The sequence below is a fragment of the Pseudophryne corroboree genome, chromosome 3 (assembly GCF_028390025.1).
Source record: "Pseudophryne corroboree isolate aPseCor3 chromosome 3, aPseCor3.hap2, whole genome shotgun sequence".
NCBI lineage: Eukaryota > Metazoa > Chordata > Amphibia > Anura > Myobatrachidae > Pseudophryne > Pseudophryne corroboree.
Genome location: NC_086446.1, coordinates 457741041 through 457768759, shown reverse-complemented (window position 1 = coordinate 457768759; position 27719 = coordinate 457741041). Strand labels below are relative to the sequence as shown.

At 43.9% G+C, this 27719-nt stretch overlaps 1 protein-coding gene and 1 long non-coding RNA gene across 3 annotated transcripts in view; one reads left to right on the top strand and one right to left on the bottom strand.

The window, feature by feature from the left end:
• SLC16A5 (solute carrier family 16 member 5) overlaps positions 1-9693 on the top strand; it is a 92731-nt gene extending 83038 nt beyond the window's left edge. For both annotated transcript variants that reach the window (XM_063960656.1, XM_063960658.1), the window contains exons 4-5: positions 4457-5266; positions 5845-9693. In XM_063960656.1, the coding sequence (XP_063816726.1) occupies positions 4457-5266; positions 5845-6065 (1031 nt within the window). In that variant the 3' untranslated portion in view covers positions 6066-9693. The remainder of the gene's footprint in view (positions 1-4456; positions 5267-5844) is intronic.
• LOC135055983 (uncharacterized) overlaps positions 5850-27719 on the bottom strand; it is a 184231-nt gene continuing 162361 nt past the window's right edge. Inside the window, exon 4 of the long non-coding RNA XR_010243861.1 lies at positions 5850-5938. This is a non-coding gene — a long non-coding RNA (uncharacterized LOC135055983). The remainder of the gene's footprint in view (positions 5939-27719) is intronic.

Sequence of the window (27719 nt, the reverse complement as noted above, 5' to 3'; positions counted from 1 at the left end):
TTGACTATATAGTCAAAATCGAAAGAAAATATCTCACCGTGTGTACACATCCTAAGATGTAAACATAAAAAAACATAAAATATATGTTTGACATGTTATACTACAGGAGGATGTGCACTATCTTACTGTTTCTTTATATAAGTAGCCCAGTTTTAAAATAATGGATAAATTGTTTAGTGAACGCTGCCATATTTATGAAGTTTCTCCAGCATTCCAAGTCACTGCTATGAATGAATAACGAAAAAATGGCAGCAATATATGTAACTCTAGACTTTTAGATGTTTACATTGGAGTGGAATTCTTCCATTATTATATTTTTATTTATTTTTTGCTATGTACTGTAAATGTAGCACAGGGCTGCCCACCATGAAAGAGATTGTCCTGACAGCCTATAGTCAGAAAAGGGTGAGGTAGAAAAGTAGGTAAACCAGTATTACTTGTCATTCCCAAAATGTATAAATTAATTACATGGGAATTTTCATGTTGTTAGTTGCATTATTATTTTATATACAGTGCATACAATATTACACAGATCTTTTCATGCCGAGCTTAAAACAATCTACAGTAAATTTGGTGCCTCAATCATGGAGGCTATTTCCCCTGGTGATTCCTTTACTGTGCATGCACATTTGTCAGGGAAAATATCATAGCAGAAGGTACTCATGTTTCATTGGGGATCTGGTCTCTGAGTCGAGAGTAACTAGGTAGACAGTGTCTAGGTCGACAGTAACTAGGTTGACAGGGTTTCTAGGTTGACAGGGTCTCTAGGCCGACAGGTCAAAAGGTCGACATGAGTTTTTCACAATTTTTTCCCCTCTTTTTGAACCTTTTCATACTTAATGATTCAGGTGGACTACGATTGGAACGGTAATCTGTGCCGTGCGAAGCGAGGCACTTTGCCCGAAGCATGGCGAGCAAAGCGAGCCATGCGAGGGGACACGGTGCACTAATTGGGGTTCCCGGTCACTCTGCGAAGAAAACGACACCAAAAAAACAGCAAAAACTCATGTCGACCTTTTGACCTGTCGACCTAGAACATGTCGACCTAGAGAACCTATCGACCTAGAAACCCTGTCGACCTAGTTACTGTCGACCAATAGTGGTCAACATAGACGCTGTCGAGCTAGTTACTATCTACCTTCCATACCACACCCGTTTAATTGGTGTAGTTTGTGCAGAGTGGGTCCCTTGGACCCAGAGGCCCGTGTGCTCTGCATACCCTGCTCCTGTTACTGATACACCAATGTGCGTGGCTCACTCTAGAATTATAACATTCCTGTACTTGTGCAATTTTCTAGTGTAAAGAATCGAGGCCCTCATTCAGCATGGATTGCAATTGCGACTGAACGCACACTGATTGTGAATGCAACCGCAATCCTGCAAAGACCTCTAGCCAAATCCACAATTTTACCTGCAATTATACAACCACATTGCAAATCTAGCCCACTCCCATTGCATGCATAGCTGCAAATGCAAAATTGCATATATTCATTAAAAATTCCGAGAATAGACGCAGCTCTTGTCTTATACATAAGTGGTTTGTTTCTTGTTCTATTCTGTCAGAATAATGTTAGGCAGGCATTAAGGGTCTTGGTGTAAAAACAATACATACATGTGCATACAGTACATGTAAAATGCTAAAGTAACGTGTTGCTTACAATAGTAATGTTATGCGCAACACTGTGCTAAAATGAGCATACACATAACAACATACATACGTAAAGAAAAGTGTTATTCTGTGGATTTCTGAAACCTAATTTGTTTAATTAGTCATGCAGCACACTAAACAGCATTCCCTGTATCACTGTAAACACCATCAGCTGCCTGTGATTTTGCAATTATTAGCTTGACCATCAAAACGTTTGCTGCTGCCATCAGTACTTCCAATTTGTGTAGCTCTAGAGCACAGGTTCTCAAAGTCGGTCCTCAGGACCCCACACAGTGCATGTTTTGCAGGTCTCCTCACAGAATCGCAAGTGAAATAATTAGCTCCACCTGTGGGCCTTTTAAAATGTGTCAGTGAGTAATTAATACACCTGTGCACCTGCTGGGATACCTGCAAAACATGCACTGTGTGGGGTCCTGAGGACCGAGTTTGAGAACCACTGCTCTAGAGCATGGGTCTTCAACCTGCGGCCCTCCAACTGCTGTGGAACTACACATCCCAGCATGCCCTGCCACAGTTTTGCTAATAAGGCATGCTAAAACTGAGGCAGGGCATGCTGGGATGTGTAATTCCACAGCAGCTGGAGAGCCACAGGTTGACAACCCATGCTCTAGAGCAGGCATTCCCAACCACGGTCCTCAAGGCACACTAACAGTGCAGGTTTTAGTGATATCCAGGCTTCAGCATAGGTGACTTAATTAGTAGCTGAGCTATTTTGATTTAACCATCTGTGCTGCAGCCTGGATATCACTAAAACCTGCACTGTTGGTGTGCCTTGAGGACCGTGGTTGGGAATGCCTGCTCTAGAGCTACTCAGCCTATGCGATTGAAGAGTTTGCAATTTCTGCAATCTGTTTCCCATATATTGCTATTGCAACGCCCACATCACACAAACTACATGCCCTGCATTGCAGAATTTGCGTACCCATCCCACTGACATGCCTTCACCACTCATTTTTTTTTCATTGCTAAATGCAATCACTACTGTGTTCACAGGTACCTAGTAACAAACGCGTAAAACCAGACTTGCATTTGCAATTGATGCTGAATGAGGGCCTAATTCCAATGTTGTGAATACACAGATTTCAAGCCAGCTTCACACAAAAAAAGAGCAAAAAAAAAAAGCAATCTTCTTGCATTGGATTACATAATGCAATACTATCCACATATTTATCTGTTAAAGCAGACTTAGGGGCACCGAGGGGATGGGAGGATCACACCACCAAGAGAACATCGCTCTGCAGAGGGTCCCAATATTCACAACATGGCATGACAGATCTCTTGGCGGCCCTCAGCAGACACAACAGTGCAGAAAAAAGCACATTACAGAAAAGTGCTGTCAGTACACATTATGCCACATTGTAGTTCCTCCAGTTCATACTATGCCACACTTTAGTGACCCTAGTTCATATTATATCTCACTGTAGTAACCCAAGTTCATGTTATGTTACACTATATTGCCTCCAGTTCATACTGTGCTACATTAAAATGCCCCACTTCATTTTGTACTACACTACAGTGCCCCAGTTCATGTTATGCCACATTACAGTGCCCCCAGTTCATAGTGTGCCACACTACAGTACCCCCAATTCATATTATGCAGCATGACAGTGCCCCCACCCTAGTGTTCCCAGTTCATACCGTGCAAAATTTGTGTCACAAGTTAATTTTATGCCACATTACAGTCTTCCCTCAGATCATATTATGTCACACTGCAGTGTTCTTCAGGAGATGGATCATATCAGTGTGGAGCTTTACTCAGAGGGAGAGACAGAGATTACAATCTAGTGCTAATTCTTCCTTTTCAGACAGGACAGCAGTCCAAAACTAATTGCTTAACAAGCAATTCTGGGAATTGGTAGACAACTTTATGACATGGGTATAGGGCCCCATAGCAATAGCATCCACTGAACCCTCTGTAGCTATGCCCATGTATGTGGTCTATGCTGACATGCCCCTCCAACCTCGTTCCGCACCGTAAGTGCAAAAAACTTTTGAGGCATGGAAATGCGTATTTTACACACACCAAAGGCGCACACATGAGTCCCTATAGCTCCACATTTTTTTCTTTTCAAACTACACCCCCACACCCCTCCTTCCATTTACAGAATAATAGTGGCACATTTACAAGGTACTGTAAGGTCAGCGCTTTCTGTTGGCCTAATTCTGAAAAATTAAAATTATTATGACATGTAAATAAAAGGCTGCAGGTTTTACAGGTTTCATTTTGGTTTATTATTACAGGTAGCACGCCCCGTTTTCTTTCTTAACAAAGTACTATTATTCTCTTACAGTGCTGTCTGCCTTCTTTACTTGTTAAACCATCAGATCAAGTACCTTAATTTTTGAAAACAAGTATTAAAAGTATGGGGAGTATGGAAATTATCGTGGCTGTATTGTAACCAGGATATATCAGTAATACCTTCTGTGTTACTAGTTTAATGAATGGCGCTAGAACTTCAAATTTTCAATATTTTTTTAAAACATTAAAAAGAACCTTAATTGTGGTATGATGTACAGGCTCCTTAAGCTACTCCATTTCTCATCAGATACAGTTTGTATTGCAGAGTGCAGCAACCTTCTTGAAACAAATTCTGTCGTGGTGTATCAGTAAATAAGAAGGTTGTGATTGGTACCCCAGATTATTATTTTACAAAACGAATGATTCATGTCCGTTAAATATTTCCAGTTCCACAATCAGATAATCTAAAAACATTTTTCATTGTATAGTCCGCCTAAAACTTTGCTTAATACATTGTTACCTGTCTAAATTGACTTTCTATCACTCAGGTTTAGGACTCTGTTTCAGCTTCCAAGCTGCAGTCACAGTGCTTGGCTATTATTTCATCAAACGCCGGACTTTGGCCAATTCTCTGGCCTCTACGGGGGCCTCCATAGGCATGGCTCTCTGGCCACTGGCATCTCAACATCTCTTGGAGGCAGTGGGATGGAGAGGTTCTTTTATGATATTTGGAGGAGTATTGCTCAACTGTTGTGTATGTGGTGCTTTGATGAGACCAGTTAAAATGCCACCAGCTGCTCCTGATAAGAATGTTTCTTCCTCAAAAGCCAATGGGGCCATTAGTGGTGCAGAGATGGAAAAAGGTAAAGGCCTACAGAAATACATGGCTTTCGACCTACTGCTTGGACATAGACGATATCAGATTTACACAATAGGTGTCACTTGGATGGTTCTAGGCTTTGTCTTGCCACTTTTCTACTTGGTACCATACGCTACCCACAGTGGGATAGAAGAGTCAACAGCTGCACTGCTTCTCTCTCTAATTGGCTTCATCAATATCTTTGCACGTCCAGTGGCCGGAATTGTGTCACAGCAGCGAGTATTTTCTGGACGATTAATTTACCTATTTAGTGGAGCAGTTATGATAAATGGACTCAGCAACCTTGTATGTGCAGTCTCTGCATCCTTCCCCTCTCTTCTGGTTTATTGTGCACTATATGGTGTCTCTATGAGTGTAATTGGATCTCTAGTATTCCAGGTATTGATGGATACAGTGGGAATGAAGAGATTCCCTGGAGCCTTTGGACTTTTCACCATCCTTGAAAGTGTTACTATCTTGGTGGGACCACCATTAGCAGGTAGGTAACATTATAAGGTGACATGTTAGCAGTAATGTAGATTGCCCTACAATTACACTGATATGCTGATCTTACTGCTCTCTCTTGTCTCTTTACTAACTAACCATACTAATAAACTGGCAACGTGGGATAAAAAGACAACTGCCTGCATAGGTAATTCTTGAGATTTCAAAGTAAAGGACAGCATTGGACGATGGTCAGTAGTGGAGAGTCATTGTCTATGGCATCTACAGTACATTACGCTATACTGATTATCAGTCACACACAAAAGCAGTCGTATAACATTTCCCACAAGGCTTCAGAAGAGAACTAGCTATAACCATGACTCCTTGTAGGAGTTGCTATCTATGCATTCTGTTTCCATAACATCATGTTCTGTAATGTCATTAGTGATGCTGTATCATGTGTTTCATGGCCATTTACTCTCCAAAAGATGTTAGCCTTATTCTAGTCATGAGTCCTATTTTGCTACTAGTACTAAGTCTGCTTTCTTCTTGGTCTGTAGTTCGCAACTCTTCTCCAAGTCTTGTATTCTCTAGTCTAGAATGCTGTTAATGGTTCTGTATATGTTTCCTCAGGTTTGCTGGTAGACATCACTGGTCAGTATAATTTGGTGTTCTACTTCAGCAGTATTGCTGTGGCCTCATCTGGACTCTTCATGTGTTTAGCCTCCTATATAATGGACAAAAAGGAAGAAAAGACTGGAAAAAACCTCCAAAACAAAGGGGAAGCAACAGACAGCAGTGAACGCCAAAATATTATTTATTGTCCAGCTAAACAGGAGGATTTTGTAATATGAGTGACAATGTTATGAAGGAACAGATGATCCAACTAGGCTCTCACTGATAAGCATCAGTTCAGACAATATAAAGTCATAACTTTGTGTGAAGATCTGGAATAGTATTTCAGTGTCTTCGTAAATACTAAGCACAATGCCTCAGTACATAGGAATGAGGTAAGGTTTCTCTGAAAAAGTTCGTTTTCTCAGGGAGCTAACATATGACAACATTGTCAAAGACAATGACGTGCAAATTCCTCTTTTTATAAGTGAAGTTATAATTTGTGGATGACCTTCACCAAGTGGCAGAGATCTTCGTTTCTATGTGCAATCATTTTAAAAAATGAAGTCCATGAAATGATTGTAGCTTGGGTTACAGAGAGGATATAAAGTAGAAAAATTTATAGAAAATAAGTATTGCTGCACGCACAAAGGTACAGCCAAGACATGGGCCCAAATGTAATAGTCCTGTGAGATGGGGCAACAGCAAGAGTTCAACACTAAAGCTGATTTGTTTAAAATCCCGGTTGGTTGTGCCTTAAATGAAATTGGTGCTATACATCTAGCAGCTAGCTCGCTGAAATCTCGCTACTGCCCATATCTCATAGGTTGTTACATATGGGCACTGGTATTTTTGGATGTTACAAGTTTTCCACTGTAAAATATACAGTACTTTCTATGTTTGTTTGTCAATTCAGTAATGATCTAGCAATAGCAAGAGTTCTAGAGTTCTGAAGATTGAGACTTTACAAATAAAAAAATATAAATAAATTAAAATCAACAAAATAACATTAAACAGTTAAAACAATAAACAATAAAAGTAGAACATTAAACTCACTGCAAGATCACCATAAAACTAAAAATACACTAAGGGGTTAATTTATTAGAGGGAGATTTGCACTTAAATCTGTACCTCTGTCAACAGCAAGTCTATTTAATAGAGATCATAACAGTACATGCATTGCTAACACCATTTTAGGATGTAAATAGCAGGAATTTGTTAGGGTTACGTTAGGTCACATACACCTACCCCCATGGTTTTTTTTGTTTTTTTAACCAGTGGATTTCCCGGGTGAAAAATAAATTATTTTTTAGACTTTAATAAAACCTGTCAAATACAACAGGTACAACTCTCTTATACAAAAAAAAAAAAAAGCCAAAGCACGCACACAAAAACATAATATATAAACGAGCAATGCAGAAAACCACCAATCAGCCAATCACAAGTGGTTTGATATTGTCAGATATTACCTTCATCATCATCAGGATGTATATGCACCAGCTTTCAAGCACCTGAAATAATACGCCTTGTACAGTAAATGGTCTCTGTGCAGGTCTGCAGCTGTTCTCAATTATCCAATAACATCATTACTGTACTTGGACTCTGGTAGTTGGCCTTTTTCCTCCCCATGTTCTGCCTTTGCACGGGCAAGTAGGCCTTACTCAGATACATACAAATCTGCATGGGCATATATATGTTTGCTGGGCATGTGGAGAGCAATTTTATGCTATGCAGATAAGCTAAATGATACACCTGCCACACAGATTATGAGTTGGATGCAGTTGGATGCAGCAGCGATATAGAATGCTGTGGAGTGATTTTCTCTTCTGCACATACATCTAAATTGTAGTGTGAATGCATCTAGAATCTAGATAGCATGCATACAGCTTTAGAGTTACGATGGAATCGGAGTTGCGATGAAAATGTATTAGGCATTGCTGGGCAGTGACAGGGATATGACTTAGCGGACATACAGAGATGGTCCATCTTGTGGGGGTATTATGGGGGTGCCAAAGGGGTGCTGCTGGAAGCATTTGCTAACAGAGACACCCAGTCACTCACATTGGAGGCCATACTCAGGAGAAACTGCACCCTCCATGGGGCTGGTGCAAGTTTCATTGGATTGACCAATGGTGTGTCTAAAGATGCATCAAGCAGTAGGCATCTGGGTCCTTGTACATATGTACGCATGGACGTACACTAGAGAACAGCTTTGTAGAACCTTTTGCATAAAGTTACAGATGTATGGTGACTTCCGGTTCCGGCGTTGCATGGAGTGACACGCAGCTCGTGTAGCTCCGGTGCCTGCCGCCACTAACAGCCTCATACCGCCCGTTCTGGGCGTCCATTGAGCGGCTTGCCATACCCGCTCACCCCCTGCAGCTCCGGCCACCCTGTATGGACCGTTTCCTGGCCCCCGTGATGCAGGGAAAGAACTCCCGCGCCAGGTCTGAGGTCCGCGGCTCAGCTTCTAAAATGGCCGCCGCGGCCTCCATGGACGCCGGAGCCCGCTCAGCGGCTGCTCCTGCAGCCCTTCCCCCTCCAGCTCTCCTGCCCTGGTGGGCTCTACGGCTGCGGGCCCACCACCCTTAGATGTACCCGGGCACCCGTTATCCTATGCTGATATTGTCAGGGCGGTAAAAGAAACAGTCCATCCTTTATTCCAGGAACAAACACAGTTGCATGCTGCTGCATTACAGCAGGCTGTCCTGGATATCAAAAGCCAATACAAACAGCTGTCTAAACGTGTCCTACAAGTGGAACATACTGCTGGTGAGAATTTCCAACAAATCGCCGAACTTTCTGATATCTCTGCTAAACTGCAGAAATCTGAAAATCTGGTTTGGGCAAAGATCGACGACATAGAAAATAGGTTGCGTCATAATAACCTTCGGCTTATCAGACTTCCAGAGTCGGTTAAGGGACAGGCTCTTTATCATGTCCTCCGATATACTCTTCCTGATCTTCTTGGAATACCAGATATTTGCTCGGACCTAGTGGTGGAACGTGCACATAGAACGGGCCCCACCCGCCCCTCCTCCATTTCAACACGACCGCGTGCTGTATTGTTCCGGTGTCTCAACTTTCTCCATAAAGAAGATCTTTGGTCGGCTTCTCGTCGTGTACGGGATCTTGTTTGGGAAGATGCCAAATTGTTACTCTTCCAGGATTTTTCTCCGGAGCTCACCAGACTACGCAAGGCATTCTCACCTGTATGCTCTAAATTGGTCCAGGAGGGCCGAAAGTTCGCACTGCTCTACCCTGCGCGCCTGAGGATCTTTGACGGCACATCCTTTAAGGACTTTCATACCCCGGAGGATGCTGCTGCTTATCTTTCAGAAGCCGGCACCTCTGACCCGTCGATGAAATAGCTGGGCTCTCCTGAATCTGATCTTGAACTCTCCTCTCCCCTTGTTGCTCTGTTGCCGCATATTTTTCTTTCCCTAACCTTGTGGACTATGTGATCATCTGTTGGTTTATTTGGACTTGCTCACCACACCCACGCTGGTCCTATAGGTGATGTATATGTACCTCTGGAGTAACATAAGTGCATTCTCTGTTATACGCTCCCAGGTGTACATGTTTGTTCTTGTGAAGTTATATGTCCATGCTACCTGTTTTGGGTTCAACCTCCACCTGTTTGATATTATCTGGGCCCTCACCTCCATGCCCTCATCTCCCCCCCCCCCCCCCCCCTCCCCTATGCTGCTCGATATAGTGGTATTGGCTAGGAGCAATGTCCTCCTCGCTGTATAGAGTTACTACCCCAGTGGACTTAACGTGAAGTCACATTCTCATTGTTATTGCGGGACCCCCCGGTGGGTCTTGTTTCTTTTTCTCGTTTCTATGTCTATATTGTCTTTTTGTCTACCCCTTCCCTCCCTCCCTCCTGTGTCTTTCTCTCCTCTCCATTACCTGTGGGATTGTAGTATGTTTTAATTTGTGATTGCCCCCAGTCATATGTCTTATGTCTGCCATTAAAGTGGGTACGTGGAACGTGGGGGGTATTCACTCTCCCATCAAACGGAAGAAAATACTGCTTTATTTAAATAAAATGCATATGGATCTCATGTCTTTGCAGGAAACGCACCTTCTTTCCCCGGAGGCCCAAAAGCTGGGTGTCCTCGTTTGGAAGGTGCTTTTTGATGCTCCCTACTCCTCTAAGGCGAGGGGTGTACTTATCCTTGCTAAACGCAACCTGCATATAGAGGTTCTCACCTCTTTGTGTGATCCTGCTGGTAGATTCCTTATTCTTGAGATTTTACTTCATAACACTAAATATGTTTTATGTACTGTTTATGCCCCAAATTCTTATTCGAAGGTATTTTTCAAGAGTCTCATTACTAAATTATGCCCATTTATGTCTCTCCCAATGATTGTGGGCGGAGACTTCAATGTTGTGGTCTCTGCTTATATGGACTCGAATTCCTCCGCTCGTGCACGCCCTCCCCCTGCCCTAGGAGTCCCCTTCTTTGCTCAGCAATTACATTTGACTGACGCTTGGAGATTCCTTCACCCTACTGATAGGGAGTACTCGTGTCTCTCGGCTGCCCATGGCACCTTGTCCAGAATTGATTTTTTGTTGCTGTCGGATTCCCTGATCCCTCAAAGTAGTGAGGCTCAGATGGAAACGATATCCCTTTCTGATCATGCCTTGGTCTGGGTTAGCTTAACTACTTCACTAGATCGCGGCTCTTTTAAGTGTTGGCATTTCCCGACTTCCTTCACCTCCTCATTGCAGTTTTGAAATAGGTTGGAGGCGTTTTGGGAGGAGTTCAGACTGGATAATGCAAGCACTTTTGAGACTAATCCTTTACTGTTTTGGCAGACCGCCAAGGCGGTTCTCCGGGGTAGGCTTGTGGAATATGTTTCCTCAAGAAAGAAGCAGTTTCTTTCTGAATTTAAAACATCTCAGCGATGCTTAACGGATGCTTACCAACAATTTAAACAGTCCCCCTCCCCTGCCTCATAGAAAACATACTTAGAATGTAAATCCCATACCTTTCACAAAAACCACCGTTTTTACAGATTTGGCAATAAAACAGGCAGTCTCCTTTCTAATCTTCTGCGGGGATCTGTGCCTTCCTCGGTGATCCAGTCGCTTAAACACGGTGATGGCTCGTTGGCTACTAAGTCTGTAGACATGGCGCAACTCCTCTCAGAATTTTACACGGACATTTATGCCCATTCTCCTGTTGATGTCCCCACTAAAACTTCTTTCTGGCATTCTGTCTCCCTCCCCCAAATCCCACCTTCGGTTGCTGAGGGCTTCTGTTCCCCAATTACTGCTCGGGAGGTGGAGGCTGCTATCAAACATTTAAATCCCTTAAAAGCCCCTGGACCTGATGGGTTCTCTGGCGAATTCTATAAAATGCTCCAGCCTAAACTGCTGGATATTTTGGTTCTGGTGTTTAATGCAATCCTGACCTCTCACTCCCTCCCTTTATACTTTAATGATGCTCTGATCCGTCTTCTTCCCAAGCCCGGGAGGGATCCCCATCTCCCCGGCTCCTACCGCCCCATATCTCTCCTCAATGTTGACTATAAATTATTGCTGACAGATTAAAGGGAGTGCTTCCCTCAATTATTCACCCAGATCAAACCGGTTTCATCTCGGGTAGGCATTCCACTAATAATATTCGTAAAGTTCTTGCAGCGGCTAGCTGGTTGCATTCCAGCGGAGACCCGGACCCCCAATACGTGCTTTCATTGGACGCGGAGAAGGCGTTTGACCTGGTTACTTGGGATCACCTGCATACCACGCTGGAGAGGATTGGGTTTCCGCTGGAACTGATCGGCATGCTCCGAAATTTATATTCCCCCTCCTCTTCCCGTATTATGTGTAATGGCTACTTATCTGCACCCATTCCCCTTCACAGGGGCACCAGACAGGGCTGCCCCCTCTCCCCACTCTTATTTGCCATCGCCATAGAACCCCTGGCTATTAAGTTGCGCCACCTTCCCGGATACTCTGGAGTTCTGGTCCGTGACCATGAGCTTCATGTGAGTTTATTCGCGGATGATATGCTCCTCTTTATTTCAAATCCTGAAACTTCTATCCCACCAATTATGCAAGTCATTACTGAGTTTGGTACCTTTGCAGGGTATCGTGTTAATGCTTCCAAGTCTGAACTCTTCCCCCTCACTCCGGCTGCTTGTACGCGCACCTCCTCACCTGTCCTTGCTCAATTCCAGATGAATACTATGAAACTTAAATATTTGGGTATATATTTTCCAGTAAATATCTCAGATTTATATTCGGCCAACTATACAGAGGTTTTTAACATGGTGTCACAGTTGCTGTCCACCTGGTCCTCTCTACCTGTCTCTCTATTAGGGAGAGTAGCCATCCTGAAGAACATTGTGTTCCCTAAAATCTCTTATCTCCTCCAGATGATCCCTATCCAGCCCCCTAGCAAAGATTTATTGTTATATGATAAACTGTTTTCTAAATTCCTTTGGAACCATAAGAGATCTCGGATCTCCCTTCCTAAGCTTAAGCTCCCTCGCGCTAAGGGTGGGCTGGCTGTCCCTGACCTCTTGGCATTCTTCCGGGCTGTGAATTTTAGATATATCTCGGATTGGCTATTAGGCACCTCCTCATATGTTAATTATGATGTAGAGCAAGATCTTGTGTATCCCTACGATCTCAGAGCGCTGCCACACACCCCAAAACCCCTCCTCCCATCTCTGGCGCGTTCTAATATTCTTTTTTGGGATACTTACCGCTCTTGGGGAGCCATCAACAAAGCTCTACACCGAAACCCAGAATATTCCCCTTTTATTCCTTTCTGCGGAAACCCCTGTTTCACTCCACCTTTTGACAACACCAAATTCCTTGCGTGGAAGTCTAGGGGCATTGCCCTTATTCGTGACGTATTTGACCCGGGTGGACTTTTGCTGTAATTCGCGGAATTAGCCGAGAGACACGGTGTGCCCTCATCTGATTTCTTTATGTTTCTCCAGGTTCGTCATTTTGTACAATCTCTCCCCATCTCTCCTGTGCACAAGCGGAGGATGGACCCTCTGTCCCACTTATTGGTCACGTTACCGACTCTTTCATACAAAGTCAGCTGGTTGTACCAGGATATGTTACCTAGCAAGCCTGATGTTCTCTGGCGCCCTATGTTATCTAAATGGTCAAGTGAGTGGTCCTGGGATCCGGAGGTGAACTGCTTCCTTTACCCCCTCCCCTCTATCCTGAAAACCCTGCATTCTGCTCAGCTTCAGGAAATCCACTTTAAATTTTTACATCGGGCTTATATTGCCCCAGGACAGCATAAATATATGGTCTCTACAGACTCTGGACACTGTCTCAAGTGTAAAGCACCGAATGCCCTTTTTATGCACAATTTCTGGCACTGTCCAAAGATTAAAAGGTTCTGGAATAAGATACTGTGGTATGTAAGATCTACTTTCCAGATTGTGCTCCCTCTGGACCCAGCAGCGCTCCTTGGCCTTAACACTACAGCCTGGTGTTTACCCCCCTCTCAAGCTCATTATGTCCCTTTTCTGTATGTTTTGCTGACTTTGGGAAAGAAATTGATTTTAAACCATTGGATATATAGAACTTCCCCCTCTATTGCTAACCTCAAGTCCCTTCTTACTACTACGTTATATTTTGAGCGTCAATCTACTCTCCCAGACCTTGACCATAATGCTCTGCGTTTCTACAAGAAGTGGGGACCGTATATTGACTCTCTGCCATCTCCCCAACAACTCCACGTTCTAAAAATATTTGACTCACTTAGTTGGGATTCTTATCGCAAATTATGTATTTCTATTGGTGATAATCCCCTTCTGGCCCCTAGGTGACACTCGTTCCCTTCCCATTGGCACGGAGCGGGATGGTCCCTTCGCTACTTATGTGTGTGCTGTACTTCACAGGCTTTAGCATCTATAACCCCCCCCCCTCCTCCCCCCTATAAATTCATATCCATGTCTCTGTTGTTCTGTTCTTTTTCCTTCTTTCTCTGTTGCTGTATTATTAGTTTCGTTAGTATGTATTAATGTATTAGTGTGCAGATTTTATACTGTATAGTGCACTTTGGGTCTGGACTTTTGACAATATGTGCTACTGCTGGTGTGAAGTTGCATTGCCACGGTTTCCCACGCTGTTTAAATTTACCCACGGCGTCAGTGGTGGCTCTCAATGCTTAGTCTTACCCTCTGTTGCCTATCTGTACCAGGCATATATTTCATCTGCACTTTGTATTGTACTGCACTGCATTGTTTTTCTATGTCTTTTGTGGAAAAAACCCAATAAATATATTTAAAAAAAAAAAAAAGTTACAGATGTGTGACCAGCAAAAGATGCAGACACGGATGCGCCTGCAACCAAAACATTGCCAGTACGGGGAGGTAAAAAAAAAGAAAACTAGGATTTAATAAAAAAAACAACATTATTAAATATACCATCAGTGGAATAACTACTGTTCTGATGAAGATTATGTGAATGAAACACAGGCCGTTACAAAAATCATGAGGAAATATCAATTTAAATGAATGTTATTAGAACAGAAAATCTGGACACCGTTTAAAAGTAATGTTTAAAGACAGTAGATCGCGGAAGCCATTTTCCAAGTGATTTGTGCCCACACTGTAGGGCCACCGCTGCGGGACTCCGGAAGGGAAAGTACAGAGCCGACCCTAACCAATATGATGCCTTAGGCAAGATTTTGGCTGGTGCCCCTTAGCACTGCCACCAATTTCACCTCTGACCCTGCACCCCTTTCCCAGCACCATCACCCCTCACCCAAGCAGTCCACATTTTAGTGCTCTTACCCCCTATATTTTAAATAGGAATAGTGCACACATTTGGCGCACAGCCCAAAAAGGGGCGTGCTCTTGCTGGGAAGGGGCATGGCCACACAATAGTACCCCCAATTCAAATTACGCCACACAGCAGTGCAACTTTATTCACATTATATCATACGATAGTGTCCCTTATTCACGCTACATCACACAGTAGTACCATTTTACCTTATAAACGTTACTCCTCACAGTAATGCCCCTTATTCACATTACATCACATTGAATTGCCCCTTATTCGCATTACACCACACGATATTGCTCTTTATTCACATTAGACCACACAGTAGTGCCCTATCTATATGTTACTCCACACAGTAGAGCACTTTATACACATAATGCCACACATTAGTAACGCATTTATACACCACACAATAATGCCCCTTACACATGACACACATTATTAATGCCCTTATACACATAATGACACACAATGTCCCTTTCACATATGCCGCACATTATTAATGCATTTATACACATGACATACATAATGCCCCTTACACTACTGCACAACCAACCCACCCGCACACAGCACTCACATGGCTGCTAAAACTGACCTCTGCTTCTGCTTGGATACAGATGTGTCCTCATACATCTTGCCTCAATACGCCATGCAGCAAGAGATGCCTGCCATGAGTCAGCTGGCAGCTCTGGTAACATCAGTCACCTTTCTTTGATGAAAATGCATCTTATTTGCATTAGTATGTGGCTAGGATGCACATGCAGCTTCTGCAGATTAAAATGATATGCTGCATGCCTATATTCTGTGTGTGACTGCGGCTGTATCTGCATACGAAATGCTACGTTACAGTGTATTCCTGGAAATCACTGTAATGTAGCATTTCGTATACAGATACAGTCATAGTCGCACACAGAATATAGGCATGCCGCATATCATTTTAATCAACAGAAGCTGCTTGTGCCCCTAGGTATACTAAATGCCCTAGATATTTGCCTAGTTTGCCTTTGCCTAGGGCCGGCTCTGGGTAAATATACTATATGGGTGCAGTGTGTGCCCCCTTCCCCCTGGACCTAGGGGTCCGTTTGTACCGCACACACTGCACCCATTACAGAAACACCGATGGTATAAAACCTCAAGCTAATAGGCTTTCAAAGTTAACATTTTCAACCATACAGCTTTGAAAGCACTAGAGCACCCACCCTGCTGCCTTCTGCTACTGATATCAGGCCCCATGAGAACACAGTGTAGCTGTTCCTTACCAGAGATCATAACTAGGTTGTAAACAGTAGCAGCAATGTCATTCTTTCCCAGGGAGAGTGCGTGCTGCAGTGATGCTTCCTCCCAGGGGATTGTTGGCAAGCTAGGGACTGTCCTAAGAAACATGGGGCACAAACAGGTGGGCAGTAAGCGATTACAGTTCCTTGTTTTAAACATTATGTACAGAGATTATGGTTGGTCTAATCTGAAGATTCTATTTGTTTGCCTAATATAGCCTTTCAATTAATCTGTATCAATTCCAATAAACAAAGTAAACGTACTCTAACCTATCCAACCTATAGCAAGCAATCTGGTATTGTCTCTAATACATCTTAAACTCTACTGATTGCTTCATACTTGTCGACTAACACAATCCCTGTGATGCAGGGATTGGGACTATCCCTCAGTGATATAGCTTAATCACAAGGTTAACTAATAAGCAGTAACCACTGCACTTCTATCTGTTACATCACTAGAATTCCTGTTCCCGCACTGAACCGTCCAGTCCATCTAACTGTATAAATTGCTAGACTGATATATAAAGAGTGGGAGCACTAGATCATTCCTGCATTGTACATGCGTCTCTTATGGTAGTATCAGCTTGTATATGCTGATTGTAATAGTAGTATGGCACTGTTGTGCTGGCCATGGATATGGTGGGCATATAGTATGGAATAAATGGACGTGAGGTTGTTATGGTCGGCATAAAGCTGTATGGGGTTGATTCAGTTAGACTCGCTGTTTTACTGAACTGATATTGTATATGCTGGGCACAGGTTTTATGTGTTAAACATAAAATTATAGAATATGTTGGACAACTGAGGTTACTGTAACCGTGTAATGTGCACTATACTGTAAAGGTGGGTACACACAGGCCGCTATATCAGCCATTCTCTTGAACGGCCGATATATCGCGGGTCCGTCGGCCAGTGTGTACGGGCGATACGTCTGTGAACTCCGTTGTTCACAGATGTATCGCGTCGGCCCCGCAGCACAGCCGACGGCCAATATATCTACCGATATATTGGGGCGTCGATGTGTGTGCGTACGGGCAGTCAGCCGACCGGCCGTACACATGCTGCGGAAGCCGGCGGTGATTGACAGCTGAACTGGGCGGGCGCATGACGTCAGTCCCGTCCCAGTTCATGACGTCAGTCCCCGACGGATCGGGCAGTGTGTATGCTCAACATAGATATATCTGCAGATCAATTGATCGGCAGATATATCTACCAGTGTGTACCCACCTTTAGGTAATCATTATTTATTTGACACTGTGGTAAACGATCAAGATAGCAGGTCTGTTTTTAAAATATGTTGTAAATATATATTGTACACACACAAAAGTCCCTATTGCAGCAAGGCATATAACAGTAAAGGAAAAGAAGACTTACATAGCTATGAGAATTCATTTGTATATCTCTATTCACTGGGATTCCACTTACGTATTTGTAATTGTAATATCCATTTTTCATTACATGTTTTGTGATACTGTACAATAGACTGTAGTACATATACTGTACATGATTATTACCGTTAAAAAATATATTTCCTGGGGATTTTTGATGCTGGTCCATCAATGGTGCACTGTATGGTGTTTCCATGACTACCAAATATATGCATAATACATTTCTAATGCACTTTAACTGTACATCTGAATGTAAAACAGATAAGTTACGCTGACGAACCTTCAACACCTGGGACTGTCTGGAAATAAGCAAGTTTGCAACTATGACCGAACTGGGAAGCACTCAATATCCTGGCTGTCAGGATCCTGGCACAATGTATACCAGCCCCGGGATCCCGACCGCCAGGATACCGACAACTGTTCTCCCTCTTGGAGTGTCCGCAACACCCCTGGAGGGAGAATTAATAGTGTGGTGCGCATAGCGTGCCACCGTGCCCGCAGCGTGGCAAGTGCAGCGAGCTCACAAGGGGCTCTTTTGCGCTCGCCCCGCTGCCGGCATTCCGGCGGTTGGGATACCGGCGCCAGTATGCTGGGCGCTGGGATCCCGAGCGCCGTTATATCGTAGTACACCCGACTTAATTAACTGTTTCTTTGTACCTTTGGAAAGACGTAGAGGTTCGTGTATCAAAACATTTATGTGCCTTTATCCTTAAGGATAAATATTTACTGGATGCTACCTACAGACAATCGCACACGCCTGTAGGTCACCGAGCTCATTATGCTACATTAGATATTAAGACTGTATAAAAGGCAAAATAAATCACAATGGAATAATCCGCTTAATGTTTGTGTCTACCAGTATAATGTGTATGTAAATGTGTACAGGTATGTACTCCTAAAGACCTCAGTCTGATTCTACTGTATGCATTGTGTTCCCAAGTACTGTGGTCCTTCAGACAATAGGGGTGATTCCGACTTGATCGTAGCTGTGCTAAATTTAGCACAGCTACGATCAGGAACACAGACATGTGGGGGGACGCCCAGCACAGGGCTAGCCCGCCCCCCATGTCAGTCCCTGACCCGTCGTAGAAGTGCAAAAGCATCGCACAGCAGCAATGCTTTTGCACTTCAGGAGTAGCTCCGGGCCAGCACAGCTTTTGCGTGCTGGCTGGGAGCTACTCGTCCCTGCCCGGCTCGCAGCGGCTGCGTGTGATGTCAAGCAGCCGCTGTGGCCCCCCCCACACGGTCCGGCCATGCTTGCATTGGACGGATTGCACCCACCAAACGGCGGCCAAGTGCCGCCGTGCCACCCCCTCCCACCCAACGACGCCTCTGCCTGTCAATCAGACAGAGGCGATCGCCAGGCAACGACAGCTGTCAGCCATGTGCCGGCGCACTGTGGAGCCAGCGCATGCGCAGTTCAGACCTGATCCCTGCGCTGCGAAGAACTGTCTAATGTATTGAATGTAAATGCAGGTTTCTTTCCTTATGTAAGAAGATACATCAAGATATTACACAATGTATTGTCTGCCAAAAAATGAAGAAATAAATATTTATTTACATTGCTAGGACCTCTCAGTCTCTGTTTTGTCCTTCGCCTTGATCTGTAATGAATATTGTTATATTGGTTCTTTTGTTTGTTGTTTGTACAACTGTTCAGCAGACTCCTCTTACATGGCTAATAAATACCGTCTTTAAACTGTTAGTATACCATCAGTGTTCCCATAACAAGAACTAAAATGAACTAATAATCCGGTGAAAGATTTGGTTACCATTGTTTAAGACTAAACTTGGGCAGACGCTTATGCAAGTTTTAATGACAGTTGATATGTTTGCCCTAAGGACCTCCAGATTGGTAAATTAAATTTTTTTCCCTGGTTTCATTGAAGCACCCATTTTTCACTTTCCGCATACTAATACAATGTAAGATATAACGGGACTGATTCACAGGTGGATGCAGGATCGCCTGGTCAATTGGGGGTCGCCAAATGTGCATGGACTAACTGTCAGCGTCCATAGATGCCAAAATACGGATTGATGAGTCTTTAGATACACCACTGTAACATCAGCTCTATGGCTGGTGAATTTTTCTGTCCAAGTATGGTCTCCAATGTGAGCGGTTAAGCGTTGATGAAAGCAAACTGTGTACACAGACAGTCAACTGCTTCTGGGTACGCAATGACTTTCACTCACCTAAGAATAATTATATCCATGCATCTGTTTATACAACCTTCCAGTCACTGTCAGGAAGGATCAGCATTTTTCCAAGACATTTCTGATACTGGACCTCATTCAGTTCTGATTGCAATTGCTTCTAAAGATGCAAAGTATTGATTACTGCTACCTAGAGCATGTCCAGGGCCCGTTCTGTGCATGCATGAACGGGTACTGCCATGACAGAAACAAGACTTGTCAGACCCTGACAGTCTGAAGCCATTTGGGGGCAGGAAGTGGAAGGGGGTGGCAACGTCCTCTGTTTGTGAAAATGGAGGCGCTTGCCGTGGTTTAAACATAGAAACATAGAATTTGACGGCAGATAAGAACCACTTGGCCCATGTAGTCTGCCCCTTTTTTTTATCCTTTAGGTAATCTCAGCCCTTTTTGAACCTTAATTCTTTGTAAGGATATTCATATGCCTATCCCAAGCATGTTTAAATTGCTCTACAGTCTTAGGGGCATATGCAATTGCGGTCGAATTCCCGAAATTGTCGAATTTCTGGACTTTTTCGCCCAAAAAAAAAAATCGTCAATGCAATTCAGTACTTTCCGTCCAAAAAACGGACTTTCAAAATTCGACTTTTTGAAATTCGACTTTTGTCAAATTCGACTTTTCTGCAATGATACAAGTGCTGCAATTCGACCAAAGTATATTCAATTGAAGTTTGGAAATTCGACAACAGTGCTTTTAGACAGTAAATTCGACATTTTCAATCCGCCACACTTTGGTGGGTGAAACTAATAAAAAAAAATTAAAACATGTTTTTTTTTTGTTTTTTTTATTGATAATAGCATATCTATTTATATTAGAAGGGATTAGGTACTTGGTTTGTCTTTTTTGGAGGCACAAGTATTATTTATATATTTTTTAAAATAATATATATATATATATTTTTTTTAGATGGAATGGTAAAATTCAGAAAAAAAATGGCGTGGGGTCCCCCCTCCAAAGCATAACCAGCCTCGGGCTCTTCGAGCTGGTCCTGGTTCTAAAAATGCGGGGGGGGAAATTGACAGGGGATCCCCCGTATTTTTAAAACCAGCACCGGGCTCTGAGCCTGGTGCTGGTGCAAAAAATACGGGGGACAAAAAGAGTAGGGGTCCCCCGTATTTTATACACCAGCATCGGGCTCCACTAGCTGGACAGATAATGCCACAGCCGGGGGTCACTTTTATACAGTGCCTTGCGGCCGTGGCATTAAATATCCAACTAGTCACCCCTGTCCGGGGTACCCTGGGGGAGTGGGGACCCCTTCAATCAAGGGGTCCCCCCCCCAGCCACCCAACGGCCAGGGGTGAAGCCCGAGGCTGTCCCCCCCATCCAAGGGCTGCGGATGGGGGGCTGATAGCCTTGTCAAAATTGAAAGAATATTGTTTTTTCCAGTAGTACTACAAGTCCCAGCAAGCCTCCCCGCAAGCTGGTACTTGGAGAACCACAAGTACCAGCATGCGGGAGAAAAACGGGCCCGCTGGTACCTGTAGTACTACTGGGGAAAAAATACCCAAATAAAAACAGGAGACACACACCGTGACAAGTACAACTTTATTACACACTGCCGACACACACATACTTACCTATGTTGACACGAAGCAGTCGGTCCTCTTCTCCAAGTAGAATCCACGGGTACCTGAAAATAAAAGATAATTATACTCACCTCAATCCAGTGTCCAGATATAAATCCTCGTACTTGGCAAAACAAATAAACGAACACCCGATCCAGCGGACTGAAAGGGGTCCCATGTTGACACATGAGACCCCTTTCCACGAATGCAGACACCCCCGTGACAGCTGTCACAGAAGTGTCTCTTCAGCCAATCAGCAAGGGCAACGTCCTTGCACTCTGCTGATTGGCTCTGTGTGCGTCTGAGCTCAGACAGCGCATCGCAAAGCCTCTCCATTATATTCAATGGTGGGAACTTTGCGTCAGCGGTGAGGTCACCCCACCGCTACCCGCAAAGTTCCCACCATTGAAAGTAATGGAGAGGCTTTGCGATGCGCTGTCTGAGGTCACACGCGCACAGCCAATCAGGTGAGCGCCACGGAAGTAGCGCTTCCTGATTGGCTGAAGGGACCTCAGTGACAGGAGTCACGTGGTGTCCCGGCATTCGGGGAAAGGGGTCTGATGTGTAAACATGGGACCCCTTTCAGCCTCCCATCCGCAGCCCTTGGATGGGGGGGACAGCCTCGGGCTTCACCCCTGGCCCTTGGGTGGCTGGGGGGGGGACCCCTTGATTGAAGGGGTCCCCACTCCCCCAGGGTACCCCGGCCAGGGGTGACTAGTTGGATATTTAATGCCACGGCCGCAGGGCGCTGTATAAAAGTAACCCCCGGCTGTGGCATTATCTGTCCAGCTAGTGGAGCCCGATGCTGGTGTATAAAATACGGGGGACCCCTACTCTTTTTGTCCCCCGTATTTTTTTGCACCAGCACCAGGCGCAGAGCCCGGTGCTGGTTTTAAAAATACGGGGGATCCCCTGTCAATTTTCCCCCCCGGATTTTTAGAACCAGGACCAGCTCGAAGAGCCCGAGGCTGGTTATGCTTTGGAGGGGGGACCCCACGCCATTTTTTTCGGGTTTTTCCCCGTTTTTTTAAATCGCGGCAAAATCCGGCAAATCGGCCGTTTTTCGCCCGCGGGACTGTCGAATCCGTTTTCCATTGAATATGGTGAATTTCGGCAACCGCTTGCCGAAATTGGATGGTCGAATTGTGTCGAATTAAAAAACGGCGATAATTTGCCGCGATTCGCCGCTAATTGCATATACCCCTTAGCCTCTACCACCACTGAGGGGAGGCTATTCCACTTATCCACTACCCTTTATGTGAAGTAATTTTTCCTTAAATTTCCCCTGAACCTCCCCCCCTACAGTATGAGTGTATGTCCTCGAGTTCTAATACTTCTCTTCCTTTGAAAAATGTTTCCCTCCTGAACTTTAAGACCCTTGATATATTTGAAAGTTTCTATCATGTCCCCCCTTTCCCTTCTCTCCTCCAAACTATACATATGGTTTCGGGGGAAGGTAGAAGCCAGGATCTCTGTCGTTGGACGGAGATTTCCTGGCCTCTTACAACTTACTGCAACGGACGCCTTGTGTGACCTCATGGGGTGCTGCAAGCCGCCCAGTGGTTTTGCAGTGATCTGATACCTGCATCCTAGGACACAGCTCGGATCACTACTGCAGTAGGAGGCATCTACTTGTAATAGACGACTCCTGCTGCATTTACACACAGAGGCAGAGCTAGCGCTGCTGCTTCCAAAGAAGCACCAGAGATAGTTACTCCAACCACACTAAAATTAGCCCCACTGTGTGTATTCTGTGTAACACATGCACCATAGGAGTTTTTAGGGATTTTTGTACACCCGCAATAGGAAAAAAATACTCATCTAAGTGAACATCACAATGTGTGCAGCTCTGGGCTATACATGGTACATAGAAGTGCAATATGAAAAATAACCAGGGGTGCATCACCTCAAATAATAAAGACAAGCAAGTTACCTTATTCACAGTTCATATTAGAAAATAATCAAATAAAAACGAAGTATAATGGGATATTAATGAGGAATGAAGACGTGTCAGCACATCTGGTAATATCAGCAGAGGCAATTAGAGCTATAATGAAAAAATGACATCTCCAGTGGTTCAAGAATAAAAGCATGGTGGGACCATCACAGAAAAAGTATCCCATTTAAAAGGGATAAAAAGACTCAACAAACAGTCGTTCATGGCCGTGAGTACAAAATTAGCCTGTTTGCTAATGATGTCCTCCTTACTCTGATAAATCCAGACACATCACTACGACAGCTACAACTGATTTTAGAGGAGCATTCCTCGGTCTCATACTATAAGTTGAATGCCTCCAAAACGGAGGCATTGCCAATTAATCTCCCTCCAACTCAATTACATTTTTTGAAAGCTCAATATGATTATGCCTGGCAGGATAGGAGTATAAAATATCTGGGGATCCAGATTACTCCGAGGGTCTCGGACCTTGTATCCAGTAATTATTTGCCCCTCCTACGTAACATTTCCCTGTTATTGTCTGACTGGATGATGTATCACGTGACCTGGATGGGCCGCATTGCGGCTTTAAAAATGATGGTACTCCCCAAGTTATTGTATCTGTTTAGGACGATTCCGATTTTGATTCCTAAAGTCTTATATGCTAAATTTAACTCAGCGTTTGTTCAATATGTCTGGAAGGGGGAAAAACCCAGATTAGCCCGGACCACACTGTCACTCCCCAAGTCAGAAGGGGGGTTAGCATTCCCTGATATTCGGTCCTATCATATAGCATGTATCCTTTCCCAAACCGGTGCTTGGATGGTTGAAGATGTCCCCAAACCCTGGGTTCTTCTAGAAAGGAGCTTAGTCTCCCCGCTCCCATTAGCTGATGTATTAAGGCTCCCGGATTCGGGTCTGCGTTTTGTGTCACGCTCCGCTGTGGCGTTATCAGCACGTAAGGCATGGCTTGAACTGGTCTCTAAAATGAAGGATGTCCATCTTCCAACGACGGACTTGTCTCTAATTGGTGTAGCCTCCCTCATCCCGAATTTAAACTTAGATGTATGGGTATCCCATGGCCTGTCCTCGCTTGGCGGAGCATTCAAGGATAATGCCCTTTTACAGTTTAGTCAGCTCCAATCTAAATTCTCCCTTCCACAAAGGGATTTCTACAAATATTTACAACTGCGTCACTGGCTCCATAGTGTTACACCGACTCCCCACGGAGTTTCCCCCCTCCCTAAACATTTGCGAGTGTTACTGGATAGGACCGATACTAAAGGCGGTATAAGTCGCTGGTACAATTTCATAATTGGTCTCTACTCCCCCCTGAAACTGAACTCTCTGAGGAAATGGGAGACAGATCTTGTTTGCACGATTTCTGAAGATGAATGGCGGGGGGTATTTTATACGTGTTTTCATTCATCTAGATCAGGGCTGGCCAAACCGGTCCTCGAGATCTACCAACAGTTCATGTTTTCCAGTCCTCCTGGAGATCTGAAGAATTGTCAGTTAGGAATGAATGCAGCACATCTTAATTAGTAATGACTACACCTGTGCACCAGCTAGGTGGTCTGGAAAATGTGAACTGTTAGTAGATCTTGAGGACTGGTTTGGCCAGCCCTGATCTAGATGTATGTCCCATGTGGAACTTTTTTACAAGCTTCTCCATCGCCTATATCTAACCCCGTCCAGACTCCATTCCATTTGGCCGTCCAGCTCCAACATGTGTTGGCGCAATTGTAATAATGTTGGTACTTTGCTCCATACGTTTTGGTCCTGCCCAGCTCTCACAAATTTTTGGTCAGCGATATTTACTCTTATTTCTAATGTATTAGGTTTCCGTATCGTCCCACTACCTAAATTGGCCCTCCTTCATATATCCCAAGGTTATATTACTCCAACCGATCAATATGTGATAGGCCATATCCTGATTTCATCCAAATTACTGATTGCTCAATATTGGCGTACGGCTCAAATTCCAACTGTAATAGCGGTTGAACGTGCGGTTCAATCTCACTACGAATTTGAGACTGCGGGCTTACCATTCTCCAACTGCCAAACGAACCATTCGCTCCGCTGGTCTTCCTGGTGTGTTTATAGGTCTCATGGTACCACAATAGACCCCTGACATCCTCTTCCGTTTTCTTATTCTCGAATGTTTGTTGTATTTGCTTACTGACTAGTATACGTTTATATATGTTTCTGTGTTTATATACGTCTATGTACGCATGTTAATTTTCTATAGGCGGAATGCCTAGCCGCCTTGTATCTGTGTATTTGTTCCCCTCCCCCCCCCCCCCAGTTCCCTTTTCTTCTTTCTGTATCCCCCCCCCCCATTTTTCTATATTTTGTGTTGTATAAACTCTCAATAAAAATCTAATTTAAAAAAAAAAAAGACTCAACAACAGGATATTGCTCCTAAATTAAGGGGGTACTCACGGAGCGATAATCTAAGCAATCTGACTAGATTGCTTAGATTTTAAGCATGATCTGTCCGTGTGTAACCCCCACACAGCGATAGTGATGCGCGGCACTATCGCTGGTGCTAGATTGGCCTACATGCAGGCTCAATCTAGCAGGTCGCTCATTTTACCCGCTGGGTGAAATGAGCGGCCCCCCATCCCCCCCACTCGCACGCTTAGCACACATCGCGTTGTGCTGGGCGGGGAGAGAGATGTGTCTCTCCCCACATCTGCCCGTGAATACGAGCCTTTACTAGCACAGTACCAAAGAAACCACAATTCTAGGCTATCTTGTGCAGATTTTAGTTAAGGCTCATACACACTGGGAGATTTTGATCTGAAAGTAGCTCACTTTTGGTGTGTTGAGCTGCTTACAGCTCAAAGCCGCCCAGTGTGTATGAACAAGCGATGAGCGGTGAACGCTGATGCGCGCTCCCACTACATCGCCAGCGGCCGCCGTTCATCTACTGGTATTACCAGTAAATGGACGGCGGGGTGAGCGGCTTTCCATAGCGTCCTGCTAATGGAAAGCCTCTCACCCCCGCTGACATCGCTGGGCAGAGGGGAAAAGCGCTCAGTGTGTATGCACTGAGCGCTTTTCAGCCCAGAGATGTCAGCCATCATCGCTGTGCATACACGCTGGGTAAAAACGCCCAGTGTGTATGCACCTTTAGACTTATTTGACTAAAGGTTCTTTAGTTTGCAACATCACACTTCACAAGCTTAAATTAAAATTAAATATATGGCTCCTGTTTATTCTTCCTAAACTTCTGTTGGACTTTGGGGGTTTGACACTTGGTGAAATGTATCCACTTGGTGATAGTGGCAGTAGCATCTGCAGCTTTATACTCAACATTTGTCAACATGATTAAAATGTAAATAATGCTTTTAATTCTGTTACTTGGATTTATTTATATATTTATTTAATGTTGGAGCATTTGACATGGATTTAATTACCTATCTCAACAAATTCTATATAACAAAGGCTTAGAGAACCCTCTATTTTATCTGTGATTATAGGATTGTTTAGCTTTAAAAGGGCATCCAGATATATTGACATGCAGAAGAAAGATGCAACTCATCTAATCAAGGCTGTTTGGAGTTCCATGTTTAATAAAGGCAGACACAAGGGACCTGATTAGAGAAATATTCCAAGCCGATGTTCCACGGAGCTGAGAGATTATCGGCAGACTGCGCATGCGCTGCGTTCGCACTGCGCATGTGTCCAGGTGCCGCTGCAAACTAACATGCAATCCATTTGGAGGTGTTAACATGGTGTTAGTGGGGAGTGGTTGTTAAAATACAGGCGTGTCACGGCCGTTTTGGGGTGTGTATCTGATGTCAGCTGCGAGCCCTAATGTACAAAAACATGGCCTCTGTGTGACTACTGCTGGGTCATGTCTGCGTAGCAATAATCTACCCTTAACCCCGATATTCCTTGTTCTTACGTACATTTCTCAGCGCAGCTTCACTTGCTGATATCAGCAGTTGCATTGCATAGAAAAACGCACTTGCAGCTGCATTAGTGTACTTCTCTGAATCAGGTCAGTGTCTCCTGACTCTCAAGATTAGTCCATTTAGTGCAGATGACCAGTGGAATTTGGCCTTAAAGACATAACAAAATGTATACATATAAAACATGAAATATTAAGCACTCTTTCACAAAATGGTATAGTACACCTACCTATATTGAAAAGTCAGGTGGTGTAAATAAAACTCTAGTCATATATCTTAAAACAACCAGAACTGATAAAAAATAATAATAAAAGATTGTAAAGATACGAAAAGTCACTTGTAAAGCACAGTCCTTCTTTGGAACAGAAATAGTCAAATCCAGTGGTAGTAATGATCTCCTCATGCGAATAATGTTCAGAATACACAAAAAAAGATACTCTGGTTCCTTTATACAGTGTATTTCAACACAATAGTACCTACAGTGTCAGTAAAACCTTGAAAATAAAATCATTAAAGGGGAGATAACAGTGTAAAATCACATAGATTTATTGAAGCTTTAAAAAACAAAGATAATAATAACATGACTAAACACAGGTAGTAAAATGGCTACGTACCGCAAATTACCTTTTAAGAAAGGCACGACACACCTGTGTGTTATCTATTGGCTTGCTGATACTGTGGACCTGTGGAAGGACTCTATTACCACAGAAGTAAGGTGTTCTTGCTTAATAGGGGAAGCAATAATTGAATACCCCTATATGCTGAATGTTAAGCCTACCCAGATGCTCCACTACAATGCTCAGGGATTTTGTGCCACAC